The sequence below is a fragment of the Sphaeramia orbicularis genome, chromosome 15 (assembly GCF_902148855.1).
Source record: "Sphaeramia orbicularis chromosome 15, fSphaOr1.1, whole genome shotgun sequence".
Classification (NCBI taxonomy): Eukaryota; Metazoa; Chordata; class Actinopteri; order Kurtiformes; family Apogonidae; genus Sphaeramia; species Sphaeramia orbicularis.
The window spans coordinates 32,406,478-32,421,894 of record NC_043971.1 but is presented as its reverse complement, the minus strand read 5'-3'; the positions used below and the strand labels follow the sequence as shown (position 1 = coordinate 32,421,894).

Sequence of the window (15,417 nt, the reverse complement as noted above, 5' to 3'; positions counted from 1 at the left end):
TATCGGGTCTGGCTTTGTACCTGAACGTCTATTTGTCTGCCTGTAGACAAGGAGGGGACGATGTGTTTGACCTTCACATGTCAGATGTCATCTCTTTTGGCAGCGTCTGTTCTCTTTAATCCTTTAGACAGTAAATGGCGGCGATGAACTGTGAATGTAGAAGTATGCACCTTTTCAAGAACTGACTTATTAGGTACATAGTAAATGAAGAAATGTAAGAAGAAAAATGCCTCAAACCAATGTGGCAGTTGAACTTTTAACACAAGACGGAATATATTTCTCTTCCCTACAACAGCCTGAACAGTGTAAGGATATATGAGATAAAACAAATAGATCAGTCTTTAATTTTAACAAGGTACGTAGCAGTAGTTTAGCCTCTATTTCAAAAAGTTGGGGTAAACTTCAACATTTTGGAGATTTCTTCCAAAAAATGTGGCTTATAGACATAATGCACATCACTGGTCACTATACATTAGTGATGTCCTGATCTGGATTTTTTGGCTTCCGATCCAGTTATTTTTAGGATTAGTTTTGCCGATACTGATCCAATACTGACTTTTTACAATGAAATTTCGAGTTAAATTTGAAGTCATTATTTATAGGTTATTATGCTATTATTTTACTTGAGATCACAATTGAGCTGAATGTGGAACCTGAACTAAAACAAGTATGACACCTTTGACCCTTAATAACTTATAAATATATATAAATAAATTTATACTGGGGGCCAAATTAGAACCTTTGGCAGGCCTGTTTTTGGCCCAAGGGCTGTATGTTTGCCACTGCTGTAGTGGTCAGGTCCGTCCAGGTATTATATGGGGGTGCGTTTGGTGCTATACGTTTGTGATGCACGGAGCAGCGGGTTACTCGTGGGTCGGTTTGGGGCGGGTCAAAAGAATGTCAGTCTATTTGCGGGGCAGGTTATGTCGGGTCAAATAATTCCACATAAGCCCTGCGGGTTGAAAATAAAACGACTTCCACATCACTACCAGACCTTAAAGTGAAAGTGAAACTTATAGATGCTTTACTAATTCCTCTAAGCCCCCTGCTGTTGTGCAGCTAATTTTCCTTTTCCCTACCTTCGGAAACTTTAATTTGAGGGGGCAGGACGTTTGTTCACCCCCCACTCCCAGAACCAGGCCCAGATTGGTCCAATCTTCCAAAAAAAATGCCAGATCGGCAGCTGATATTGATCTTTAGATTTGAATTATACTAAAGTTATTAAGAGTCAAAGGTGTCATACTTGTTTTAGTTCAGGTTCCACATTCAGCCCAATTGGAATCTCAAGTAAAATAATGGCATAATAACCTATAAATAATGTCTCCAAATTTAAATTGAAATTTCATTGTAAAAAGTTGGTATTGGATCGGATTAGAAGCGGATTAGAAGCAAAAAAAATCCAGATCGGGACATCCCTACTACACACTACACATGGGTAGGGATGGGAATCGATAGGAATTTAACGATTCCGATTCCGTCATCGATATTGCTTATCGAGCCGATTCTTTATTGATTCTCTTATCGATTCTCATTGGGTGAGGGAATAAAAGGGTACAAACAGGTGTGTTTGCATTAACTATCTTTTATATTTCCATCTCTGCACAGAAAATATAACATATACAGTATGTACAAATAAAAATAACAGATGATGCCAGGCCCGGTTTGAGGGGGGGGGGGGGCGGCGTACAGTGAAAGTGAAACTAAAGATGCTTAACTAATTCCTCTATTGCCGCATTTCCACTACATGGAACCAGTTCGACTTGGCTTGGCTTCTCTCCCGTTGTTGTGCACCTCATTTCCTTTCCCCTACCTTCGGAAACTTGTATTTGAGGGGGTACGACATTTGTTGCCCGCACTGGAACTGGAACTGGACCTGGATGACGACGTGGGGTTCACTCTGCCGCTAGATCCACAAGCGCCGCTAAGTAGCGTGTCAAATGAATCACATGCTGTGTGGACAAATGTTTGAACATATTGTCAGGGATTTCACCCTTTTGAAGAAATGGAGGCCTTGCAAGTGTTACAGGTGGACCTGGTGTCATCTTTTTGGACCGTTTCTGCCTCAACACCATGTTGGCTACATTCTGGCCAAAACAATGCAACATACGTGTGACGTCATTGCGCATGCAAAGGCAGAATCGATAAGCAGAATCGTTAAGCAGGCAGGCAAACAATTCCAAGGAATTGGGTTACTGGGATCTGGTTCTCAAAAAGAACTGGTTTTCGGTTCTCATCCCTACACATGGGTGGCACAGTGGTTAGCCCTTCCTCATCACACCAAAAAGGTTTTGAGTGGGTTTCTTCTAGGTGTTCTGGCTTCCTCTGCCGTTAAAAAACACACATGTATATGTTTCAGTGTCATTCTCCTTCTAGTGTGCTTGACCACAGTGTTGATGAAGATCTTGAGGTCGTAATGTTTAATGTGTGCTATGTGCTAATATTAATGCTTAGTGCTTTGTGTATTAGGATGGTTAAAAATGCAGAGACAGAATTTCCATACAGGAATAATAAAGTGAGTTAACCATTCTGACCAGGCTTTGCTTTATAAATCAATCATATATCTTAAGTCTTTTTTTTTTTTTCTGACACATAAACCTAATAGATGTAAGATTTGGTGTAAAAGGGTACTCTATCTTCAGCTTAACTTTATGAATCAGATGCAGCTGCCTGATTAAAGCTGCATTTTGTGATATTTATGACCATCATTGGGCCAAAAACTTCATAATTTCCTTTCAGCATATTGTGATTCATGTGATCTGACAAGAAAAAGTGACTGTAGACACACCCCCCCCCCCCAATGATAGAACATCATGGGATAGATTTTTGGCATAATTGACTGTGTTTTTAGATAAATGTAAGGTGATTGTGATTGACAGCTTTAATTACTGATCACTATTAATTTTGTGCCAGACAGGACTACTGTTGTACTCTGTGGCTGTACATTTTGTGTTTTGACTTGAACACAGAGAAGACAGCTGCATAAAGATAGCATTTTCAGTTATATCCCCCACAATAGAAGCATCATTTAATTCATGGTTTTATATTTGATTACAGGTAGATCATGGATGCACCAAGTATAATTATCATTTCCTATCTCTTTCTTGTTAAATTGACTCACCCAGTAATTGTAGGATCATCATCATTATGGCATTATATACTGCTGCGTGTGTGTATAAAATATGTCTTCCTATCAAAGCATGCTGTTGTTTTCCATTATCAGAGTTAGTGGAGCAGGTAGATGTGGAAAAGATGACGACTGGCCAAGAGTCCTTGTATTGTTTTTATGTGAGGGAACACCCACCAGGACAGCAACGCAAGGTTTTCTTTTACTGCCCATTGAGTATCCTGACATGTTTATTCAGCCAAAATGCTGGATATTGTCCAGTTGGAAGCACTAACCGACATTTTGACATTTGACGGGATGTGCCTCTACCAAAGGAATGAGTTAAACTGACTTTGGAAAAAGTTTTGATAGCTGGTTAAAGCTGTAGGAGTCAAAATTAATGGGAAAAAAACAGATTTTCCTCTCTTGGTTCAAATCACCAAACTAAATCTAGATATAGATGACTTAACACCATTTTCAGGTTGCACTTTGAAGCTTCGGAGTAGAGCAATGGAGTCACATTACACTGAATCTGATCAATGATTAGTATTCGCAGCTGACAGCTGTGTATGTGAAGCTCTTACCAGTCTGAAAACAACTATTATTAAAGTCTCTGTCATTTTTTCTACGGCTCAAAAACAGTCCACAGCAGTTGGTACATTTTTTGTTTCCTGTCAGACCACTTGAATTATAACTTGCTGAAAGGGTAATTATAGAATTTTTTCACAATGATGCCAAAAAACTATCATGCACTGCAGCTTTAAAGATCGCTAATTAATAATAACCTTTGCTTTGATACACTTTCCAAACAGTAGCTTTGTTAACCCCAGATCAAGAACACATATAAATATCCGTACCTTTGTACTTTTTCATCCTGGCAACAGTGGAAGAGGGGGATTCTCCACAAGATGTACTGTATGTAAACATCGCCAAAGTGGAACCCTGGCAGGGCTTTTGCTGCTTTTCGTGATTGAAATACTGCGACAGATGATGTATGGATTGTGAATGCCCCAAACTTCCAGCTTGTTCTCATTTCTTGTTTTTCTGTTATTTTGAGAAGTGATCCAAACATAAGGGGCTTGGAGCAGATGGGAGTATTGACTGCCAGTGTGGTGGTTTTATGCAGTGTCCAGATTTGGTCATCACTTTGGAAGGGCGTTTTGACCTCCAGGACTCCATCAGTCACATGACTATACACTCTAAATTGTTAAAAAGTGGAGTATGCCATAGTGATCCAATGCACTACAACAAATATTCCTTAGCTTTTCATCATGTGTGTACCTTCAACACACCTACACCACAAACAGAGGGGTCGGGGGATAATATCTCCAGAGATCCATTTGTTATGACAACCTCACTATACACACTTATCTTATGGCAACAAATGAATCTAAATAAGGGCATGAACCAACACTGGAGGGCTTCATAACAAACCTTTTCCTAAACCCAAGTGTTTTGTTGCTGAAACAAAATGCAAAGTGTTATGCACAACCCAGTCACTCAAACGTCATCTATAACCCTTAAAGCAGTGGTTCTCAATCTTTTTTCTGTCAGGCCCCCCTTTGGAGCACAAAAAATCTCCAAGCCCCCCTCAACCCCAACAACATTGTACCTGTGGTACAATTATTACTTTTATTGAAAGAAACATCAATATTGTAAGGATACTTTTTGCTTTTCCTTGAATAATTTGTTGTGCAAATTGAAAATAACATAGATTTCTGATTGAACAATACATATGAACTCAACAAGACTGCTCCCTGAGACATTATTTTTCAAAATAAAAATAGGAAATGTGTAATTATCTTACAACTATGACAATAAGGTACTTTTTTTTTTCGAACAACAAACACATTTTGGTAACAAAGATGAACATTTTAACAATATCAGTGGCTGCAATGAGCCCGTTTACGTTGCACATCTCAGAACATCAAAGTGCAAATTGCACAAACTGTGCAAAAACAGAAACATTGCACATTTTTCTTTTCCACTCAAATCCTTGTCCACTCTCTAAACCTAAACTCTTTGTCTAGTCTAGTGACAGATCACCATGGCAGTAGATTTGTTTGATGTACGTCCCTAAAATGAGTCCAGGGTGCTCCAGTGCTAAAACATTAGTTCCACCTGCTACATGTTCAAACCTGAAGAAAAAATAAACACCTAGGAATGGTCCATGCCCCCCCTGGCAAGCCTTCCCACCCCACTTTTTGAGAAACACTGCCTTAAAGGATCTGTATTTATTCCTAACATGGCTACCTATAGCCCCGGAATAACGGCGAAATAAAGGTGAAAGTGCTGTGTAAAACAGTTGATTAGTCTGTCAGGAGGAATAATGTTCAAGCTCCAGAAATCATCAGCCTTAAAGTCTTATTAATGGAGCTGTGATTTAAAGATGTACCACCAGAACACCTACAGTTTATAAATAAAACAAACACCAGAATGACTCCTGGGGGAAAAAAATGATAGGCTCTGTATTTTTGGAGAGACATTCAGTGTAAGTCTATAGCGGCTTTTACACAGCACTTCTGTTACGGGAATATTTAGCCTTTATTCTGGAACGACGTCTGTGTAGACAAAATGGTGGGATCATTTGGTCCCACCTTTATTGCGGCTTTGTAAGGCCTCTGGAGGTAGTAACAGAGATAAATGATAATGGTGGAATCATGATTCTGGAAGGCTGTGTAAAAGGAACACCTCTTGTTCCGCAACCAAAGTGTGACGTTTTGATGACGGTGACCCCCACATCTGAGAGACAGTGGGTGTGTATGAAGGCACTGGCATGGATTCGTGCCAGGGATGCCGCATACATGCCATTTTCATCTGGAGAGTGGCACCTGGGGCAGCTGCTGTAAAATCCATGCCAGTGTCTCCATATACGCACTATACTCTGCGCTGCGTCACCGCCCCTTTGTTTCCGGAAAGCAGTGTAAAAGTCCAGCCTGTCTTATGTCTTTTACTCCTTTGCCTTGGCTGTGTAAATCGGTCAATGGTGGAAAAAAGGTGGGATCACTATCTCACCTTTTTTCCAGGATCTGTCTCTGTGTAAAAGTGGCTTCTGTCTCATTTTTTGTGGTAAATTTGTATATTTTAGTAAATATAACACTTTGATCTCAGAGAATATTCTTTTTTCCCTGTATTTTCTTTGGCTTGAATCTAATAAAAATTTTGTTGTTTCACTACCCCCCCCCCCCCCCCATCCTCCTGTTTAATTTTTTGGCAGGGTTCCCTATGGCACTGCCCCCAATATGCAGCTGCACAATCCTGCCTCTGTAAATAACGGGGAAAAAAATCCACAAAAAATATTCCAGGTGCTAAGCAACAGTCAGCAACATAACAGTTTCATGAGTTTGGGAATAAACAATAGGGATCCAATACAATGCCTCCGCTAATGAGGTCAAATATCCACAGTCTTTCTCGGGAATCTCTCACTTCACCTTCAAATCCGATGTATAGTTACAAAAGAAACACAGAATTCTACCTATCCTACAAGAAAGTCTGAAGTGTAATAAGTTAGGTATGTCCACCGAGATCTAGTAATACAAAATAAAATGGTGGCACTGTTTGTGCCTAAGCAGATGTTATTTAAAGTAGGGTTTGTCGAAAAAAAGCTGATATTTTTGGTCACAGGGTGTGATTTTGGCAGGTACATTGCAGACGATTTATTCTCTTTTATTTCCACAGATGCTTTCAAAATATATTGCATACCCCAGGAATAAATACATTAAAAAGAGTCCTACAGATCAATAGCAATAAAGTGAAAAGGGATGATGTATAATATAGTGTTTATCCCTTGCTTGAATACAGGCAGTTAATCAGGGTCTGCTTGGTCTCTCAATGGTTTCATTTGGATGGGATTAAGCCCCACATTTCTCCCAGGCCTGAGAGATTTAATCGGAGAGAGAGTTCAACTACGGTGGCTGAACAAAATCAGACGATGACCAGCATGGGATTACACAGGCGTATGTGGAAGTCTGATGTCAGGAGCAGCCCACATTCTGGCTCTTTTTTTTTTTTTTTTTTTTTTTTTAATATAAATGTAATCTATGCAGGAAAAGCCCTTTGACTGCATGCATACAAAATACAGAGATGATGCAAAGGGACTGTATTACTCAGAGGAGACTCTGAAAAATGGATATGTGCTGTAAGAGATAAGTGCTGCCAGGGTGTCTGTCAGTGGATTTGAACCATTTGCCTCCCTCCTAGTTTCCATCTGGACGTTGGTGGATTACTAACATAGGGAAAAAAAAACTAACAGACTAACATAAGTCAAAAACTGAAAGTGAAATTTTAGAGCTACCAAGGAGAGAAATCAATACTTTACAGACATTACAAATTTGGTTTTGCAAGAAATTTGCAGGGGCCGCCCACACTGAGGCGAGTACAGGAGAATCCGCAAAATATTGTTTATCATATGGCTTTTTCATCCACATGGAACAAGCATTCTGGGAGCTGGAATATGCAGATTTTTTTAAACCAGGTCCCAGAGTGAACAAATCTCAAAATGGCACCACTGCATTTCCATGTTTACAACACGTACGCATTTTTTCTATGTTAATCCACATGTGCTAAACCCTCCAACAATAGCAACAATTTACATCACAGGAGTTCTATGTACATGCTCCATGTCTTTGTCATTGTTTTTGGCGTAACTTGGGGGGAGTGTGTTACAGCACCACCTACAGGCCTGGTATATACAGTTCAGCATTTTCAGAGGTTTTGTGCAGACAGTACTGTGTTTACCGAAAATGTTTTTAAACAGAAAATAACTATATTGTTTTCATCTCAGTGTGGACAAGGCCTTTGTGTGCTTTCACATTTACCTGTCGTTTAGTTTGATTCAAACCTCCCTCCCACCACAGTGCAGATCTTTAACCCTGTAAAGCCTGAACCATTAAATCATTTACAGAAAATTCCAGTTCTTTGAGACTGGACCCTTTATTGGTCCTTCTGAACTACCAAAATTTTTTTTCAAATATCAGTTTCTATGTATGAGTTTCAATTTTGTATCATATTTGATACATCAGGTCTTGATGCTCAAATATTATTTTTGAACAAACAACAACATAATATAACACAAACATGTCTAACAAATAGGTAATTTCTTTTCAAAATTGGCAAAGTTCTGCCTCCTTCCTCATTAATGACAATCTTGCAGTGTCACTGGAAAGGCCTCTGGTGAACAAATTCCTCCCCCCTGGTGGATTATCTGTGTATTGCATGTATCTAATTGTATACATCAGGTTTTTCAAGAAAGAAATATCATATTGATCATGTAGAGGGCTTCAAAACTCATGTATCAAATATGATACGTTTGGCATTATAGGGTTAAAGGGGTCATATCACCCACTTTTATTAGTCTTTGGTACATTTATTTGTGTATTTGGACCCTAATAGTTCATAAAGTTTGAATTTGAACCCTCCAGGTGCTGCAAAGCTATCATAATATTCATTCCGGCAAAAATCGAGTGGATTTCTACAATTTGTTTCAATTCTTGCTTAATTTGTTATGTTTTAAAACTAGTTACGTCACCATATTTGCACATATAAGGTCAAGACTTCGGATGAACATTTCTCCGAGTATGACATAATTGTTTGTCAGCAGCAGTTGTAGTAAAAACTGAAAATATGTCCAAACTGCGAGCTGATTACCTAAAACGTTCAATTGTTGGTTGTATTAACGAACACACATGGCTAAACAGAACAGAGCACGGTCAACAACCTGGAGGGGGTGGGGCGTGGAGTGGCTCATGTACATTTAAAGGGCCAGCGCTCAAAATGACCTTTCTGGTGTCATTACTCAGAAATAGGGTTAAAGATGGACCTGTGGAGTTGAATTAATGAAGAATTCAGACCCAAGCGTAGCATTTACAGTTTATGTAGACCACAGGGAAATGGTTTAAAATGCATCATTCCGTTTAGAAAAGCAAAATATCACTCCTGTAAGCCTGCCGCTGAAAGACTTGATCTCTTGTTTAGTTCATTTATTGTATGAAAACACCTTTTGGATTTCAGCTCAATCACAGGAAGTTACATAACGCTATTGTTGGCAAAAACAAAAGAGCAAAAACAAATGGCAGGAGGAAGAAGTTAAAAATGAGGCAAATTAACAACATGCAGATGTCAGACCCTCGTCTGTCTAGAAAATGTGATGCAGCACATGTTGAGGACGATGATGTATTAGTCCTCTCCTGAAGTTGCAGTGTGAAATAGCAAAACTAACCAGACCAAATATATACATTGTAAAAAAGGTGTGAAAAGGCTTTGCTGTGAACTGAATCATCTCATATGCTTGTGATGTCTTTATTTTCCACAGTGTTGAACTAGACTTTAAGCTGCAGGAGGATAAGCTACAGCCTCTGATGAAGAGACTTTGTCCACTGGACAGCCAACAATGCCCTGCTCTGCCTTACTCCAATGAAGTTTTCACATCCACCCCAAAGCGGAAATCTAAGACAGAGTCCAAAAAGCATGCACGTTGGAAACTCTGGTTCCTTTGAAGGACACATTGAACCCATGGAAACTACCTTTTACCGGTTACTGTCAGAACGGATAAAGGAATATTCAGAGACGGGAACTCCACCCGTGGGAAAGGATAATGGCAGAAACCAGTTGATTTGAGGCTCAGATCTGAGACTGCACGTCAAGTCAGCTGGGGGACAGCAAACCAATATTTTTAACAAGACTAAACAAAACAAAAAAAACACAAAGACATACAAATGTTTAATTCTGTCATATCTTTTTCTGGCATCTTAGCTGGAGAGGATCAACATCCGCAAAACTAGGTAAGTTGTTTTTGTATTTTTCAACCAGATGAATTTTAATGTGTAGTTTCTATTTTATTGCGTTCTCTCAAAATGCAGTGCACTTATGGTCTTTTCCCCCTCAGAGCATATTGCTTGGCAACAAGAGGAGGCGCCATGCGGAAGGCTTTTTTTTATGAGTGAAGCTATAATCTTTGAATGGACATCAGCCCAACCTCCGGCAAAGCACAAACATTTGAATACTAAAAAGAAAGACTGAAGTGAAACACCGTACAGAACATGACAGTATGTTAGCGCTGTTCTCATAACCCTGTCTATTCCTTCCTCTTCCTCCACATCTCTTAACTTCCTGCTCGATTTGTCTGACTGAGCGTCTGCTCTTTGCATTAATAACACCTTCCTCTTTGTACCTGACACCTTTTATATTTTTCTTTCTGTCTGTTGTTCCGTAATGTCTTCCTTTGTGCTTTCACTGTTCAACCAACCAGCCAAAAAACTTTGCCTGAGTCATCCTGTTCTTCTCAGTTGGCTACTGTGACACGAAAAAAAATCAGATATATTTGAATATGCTTTGCATCTTAAAGTAAAGCACTGTCCTGTAAAAACAAACAAAAGAAGCAAATATGATGAGTAAGTTCTTTCTCTTAAGGCAGGTACAGTCTTTACATAGTAAAAACCCTGGTAAAGCAGATTTTTTAACCACACATATACTGTTTTGACTTTTGAAGAGAGAGTATTTTCTATGATGACTTAAAAATGGTTGTTTTTGTTAATTTCCAATGCAAAGTAAAGGCTATTTTGACATTTCTATTTGAGTCCATTAAGAGTTTGCCTCTTGCCTGTCAGTCACACATTGTGTCACAGCAAACCTCGACTGTGAAGTCTTGAACTCCCCTCTTTTTCAATGAACCGCTTCATGTAGCTAAAACATCACTTGCAGAGGGTTGTTTTGTAATATCGATTTATCCTGAAGTTCCATCTTGTACAATGTGACAATTTTTTTTTTTCTCTGAACAAAAACAACTGAACAACTGTGCACTGAACTTGCAAGAGTAGAAGGGCTATTTACAGTGCTAATGGGACTAGGGTAGCAGTTTTACAGCAAAGATGACTTGTAGCCACCAGCTTTGGTTAAGTTAAAAAAAAAATGTAGCAATGATACTGTTTTTGCACGCTGTTTCAAAGCAGGTATTTATTGACTTCTTAAAATTATTTTATAAGAACGGTACTGTGTAGATTATATTATTATTAAGTGTTTAAGACATGTCAGGAAGATTCATCTTGTATTGGCCTATCATCATTAGATTACACAGCAGATTACATAACTCCAATCACTGACTCCCATGCAAAGCTCTGTACCACAAGAAAGTGCAATTTAGTTACTATGTGCAATATTATGCATTTTTCTACTGTTTATACATCACAATTAAACATTTTCAACTAAATATGAGTCACTGTGCTCTTATGTGTACTGAATTCTAATTCCACACTTAAACACTGTTGCCCATAAAGTTGTGAATAAAATATTTCACCTCTTCTCATGCAATGATTGCGACAATGGGATTTTTTCTTCATGGATAAAGTGTAACTGGGACTCAGTGTGTGATCATTGCACCTGGTCAAAGGTGATTACTGATGTGTATAAATAGGAATGAAGAGGAATGTGACTGAAAACATAATTATTCCAACTTTATGGGCAACTGTATGTAAACCCAGGAAAGGCAGTGAGATGGAAATACTGCACATATTACGGGTAATAGTTTATTTTAAGGTTTAATTTAATAGTTACTTATTTACATACATATTTGGAACTTTCATTCGTATTCTTTTCATTCAGCGCATTTGGAAAACGAATGAGTATGTTTTATGTTTAGAATATGAATGAATATTGTGAATGAATATCTGTCAGTCCAGCATCCACTATTTTGTACAAATTGTTCCAGTTCTGTTTGGTGTAACTCCCTGCAAACAATGACTATACATGAATACATTTGGTCATTCCAGGTGAAAAGGTCAAGGGCAAAAAAAAAAAAAAAGTAAACCTCATCTGATCTATACATGTATGCGGAATTTACTTTTATTTTATGTCAAGATCTAGTGCCATAAACAGTTTACCTTTACAAACTCTGTGGTCATGGTCACAGCAGGTGATTTTCTAAAAACACCATGTCTCAAGATTTCTTTTGGATTATTTCCTTCCAGGATGCAAAATAAATTCTTGAGATTATTTGTGGGCTGCAACTTTTTCATCATGAATAATTTATTGATGACTGATATTGTATGTCCATATTCTCACAAATTTAGGCCACTTATTGCTAAGAAGCTTTCCCTCAATTGCCCCCCTACTACTGCTTCTTTTAAGTAATATGTAAAGTTTAATACAATATAAATTAGGATGTTAATACTGTTTGCTCAATATGGGCCACATAAGGTGTGAAGACTTTTTGGGAGAATTTAGGAGGAGCTAATCGCAAAAATGGGACATAATATTCAGCCATGTTTCTACAAAACACAGAAAACTTACATTTTATAGCATCTAGCATTAAAGTGCATTACATTCACTTATGTATGTCTGTATGTTAACTGAAAAACCCAGAATAGACAAAGCAAAACCTGGCTCCAATGAGGGATTTGCACATTTTTAATGGCCACCATAGGGGAAGGTAAGGGAGGGATATTAATTTGGCTGCGTGTTCAACCTCCCTGCAAGATTCATTAATAGCACTTAATAAATATGGACTATTCTTATATAACAACAGAAAAAAGTGTCCACATACTCTTAAGTCTCCTGAGAACTAATAGTTTGACACTTATTAGCCCATATCACATTCTCCAGTTGCTTCCACTTCACTCTTGTTAAATCCAGGCGATTCTTAAGTTACTCTTAAGTTATCACGTAAGAAAAGCCTCTGCTAATTACATAAGTAATGTGCCATAAAGGACTTAGTCAGTGTGGAGAGCATTTAATTCAGTTAGTTATGAGTAAGACCTCACCTTAAAATGGGGAACATGTTCTGAGCCACTAAAGCTATAGTTAACTATGCAGATCAAACTCATCAGGGTGATTTTAACTGTTGAAATACAATAATAACTGCTGTTAGATCCACGATCCATCCATTAACTAGACACCAATCAGACCCGTCTAATCCAGTCGAGATCACACTCACAATAATATCTTATACTTACATTAACCCTCCGGTATCCCGTCCAGCAAGGCCCTTACTAAGCACCAAGTGTGCCTTTTTGGCACACTTGTGGAATAATGTCAAAAAATTTTTCATACAGTTTGCTTTTAATTCTTTTACACTTTTTTCTATTTCATCAACTCGAGCCGTAAATAAAAAATACCGAATACTCAATAACTGTCATATTTTTTAACCCTTTAAATGCCATGTTTGTATTGTAAACAAACCATTTTTTTGGACGCAAAAAACACACAAAAAATTTTTTTTTCAATATACTACATAAAAAGTGGATTACATATTATTTGATTTTTGCAGCCTGGCATATGTCAATGATTAACAGTAACATTGGTTAATTTGCATTATTATTTTTGGCACTAGGTCAATGTTAAAAAATACTAGCATCTGTCACCAAGTGTGCCGAAAATGCACACCTACAAACCAAACTATTAAATATTATATATTGATTTATTTTTCTGCTCTAATTGGATTTTATTTTTGTAAATCACGGTCAGCCCTAATCATACATATCAAATGGAAGAAATAGTGCATTTTTGGCACACTTGGGAGACAAATGCTAGTCTTGTAGTTTTCTTATGTTTACAATGTGCAAATTTTAGTTGGTGGCCAGAATTTTAAAGATCATGCAAAAATGAACAACTTTTGAATTCTAACCTTATTTAAATTGTGAAAAATAATATGGAGTTTTTTAACAGGAAGTGCAAAGTGTGCCTAAAAGGCGCACCTGGATACCGGAGGGTTAAAAGGGATGATTAATAAATGTGCTATAAAGAGAAATAAAGAAGCAATATGCTACTGAAATACATATTAATAAGCAACTAATGAATGGTGTTTATGAGCACCCTACAAGGTAATATGCTTTACTAATCCATTAAAATTGTTCTATTTTTAGGGCTTTTTTAGTCCTTATATTGCAGTGTTGCTTTTCTCCTTAAGTAGAGGATTTCTAAGGACTTCTACCAGCACTGAAGAACAGCCACTGCTACAGAATGTATTTAAAGCCGGTCTGTCCATGTCAGTGCTGCATTCACTCTCAGACCTTCCCCATTTTACATCTTTTGTGCTGTCGTGAAGCAGAGTTGGATCATGACCAGGGCCGAGCAGCAGTGCACTTGAGCTCTTTCTTCTCTAATGTGATTAGTCGTCAATAGCAAGAAGAGACACAACCTTCGAGACAGAGGGGGAGCGGAGGTTCCACTCCATTAAACTGAGTGACCTGATCCTACATCCATCCCCCCTCCTTATCACCCCCAACTGTGAATGTCTCTTTCATTCTCCTCAGTTGATAATCTTACTTTTTTTCTACCTATTTATTTCCAGTGTATTTCCTTCATTTATTTGCTTATTATTTGCATAGAATGTCCTTCCTCGGTCATTAGCTTCTTATTCTTATTTTTCATTTTCAGGTTTTGCTAATACTTGCAATAATAAAGCAAGATTAACCATCTCTATAGATATATATTTTTGCCTTTTTTAAATTTTTTTTTTAATAGAATTATTGTTACAGCATATACATTACACACATTACAGTATACAGCAGTAATTGCATATCAGTTTACTTAAAACGGGTGTCAAACTCATTTTCTTTCAGGGGCCACATTCAGTCCTATTTAATCTGAAGTGGGCCGGACCAGTACAATAATAGCATGAAAGCCAATAAATAATGACAACTCCAAATTGTTTTAGTACAAAAAATTACATTCAATTATTCCAATATTTACATTTACAAATGATCCAAACAAAAAGGATGTGAATAACCTGAAAAAAATGAAATTTGTTAAGAAATATAAGTACAGCTTTATCAATATTGTGCCTCAACTTATCATTTATACATATGCATTACAGTTCCAATCTACAAAGGCACAAAACATTGAGTAACAGGCAGAATATTGTTAAAATTGCATTTAATTTTCTTTAGACATTTCAGGTTGTTCATATTTGTTCAGGTTATTCGCATTTTATTGTTAAAGGATAGTTTGTTAATGTAAACATTTTCATAATTTAATGTTTTTTGTGATAAATCAAAGAGAAAAAAATGGTGTTGTCATTATTTATAGGTTATGATATTATTTTTGAGTTTGATGCCCTAACTTGTGCTTTGTAAATTCATCCCACGGGCTGGATTGGACCTTTTGGCGGGCCGGTTTTGACCCCCGGGCCGCATGTTTGACACCTGTGACTTAAAATAATGTACACTGTTGAAGTTTGGATAATTTTCTTTTCACATTCCTCATTTTATTATAAATTATACATATCAGTAATCACCTTTGACCAGGTAAAATGATTGGGTCAATATATAATTAAGGGATTTCTGAAGTCTGTGGAATATATCTTGCATACATCTTTATTAAAA

At 37.6% G+C, this 15,417-nt stretch overlaps 1 protein-coding gene across 2 annotated transcripts in view; it reads left to right on the top strand.

Moving 5' to 3' along the window:
* Positions 1–11,306, top strand: part of insyn2ab (inhibitory synaptic factor 2Ab) — a 35,255-nt gene extending 23,949 nt beyond the window's left edge. For both annotated transcript variants that reach the window (XM_030156424.1, XM_030156423.1), the window contains exons 5-6: positions 9,414–9,882; positions 9,987–11,306. In XM_030156424.1, coding sequence (XP_030012284.1) covers positions 9,414–9,597 — 184 coding nt within the window. In that variant the 3' untranslated portion in view covers positions 9,598–9,882; positions 9,987–11,306. The remainder of the gene's footprint in view (positions 1–9,413; positions 9,883–9,986) is intronic.
* The last annotated feature ends 4,111 nt before the right edge of the window (positions 11,307–15,417 follow it).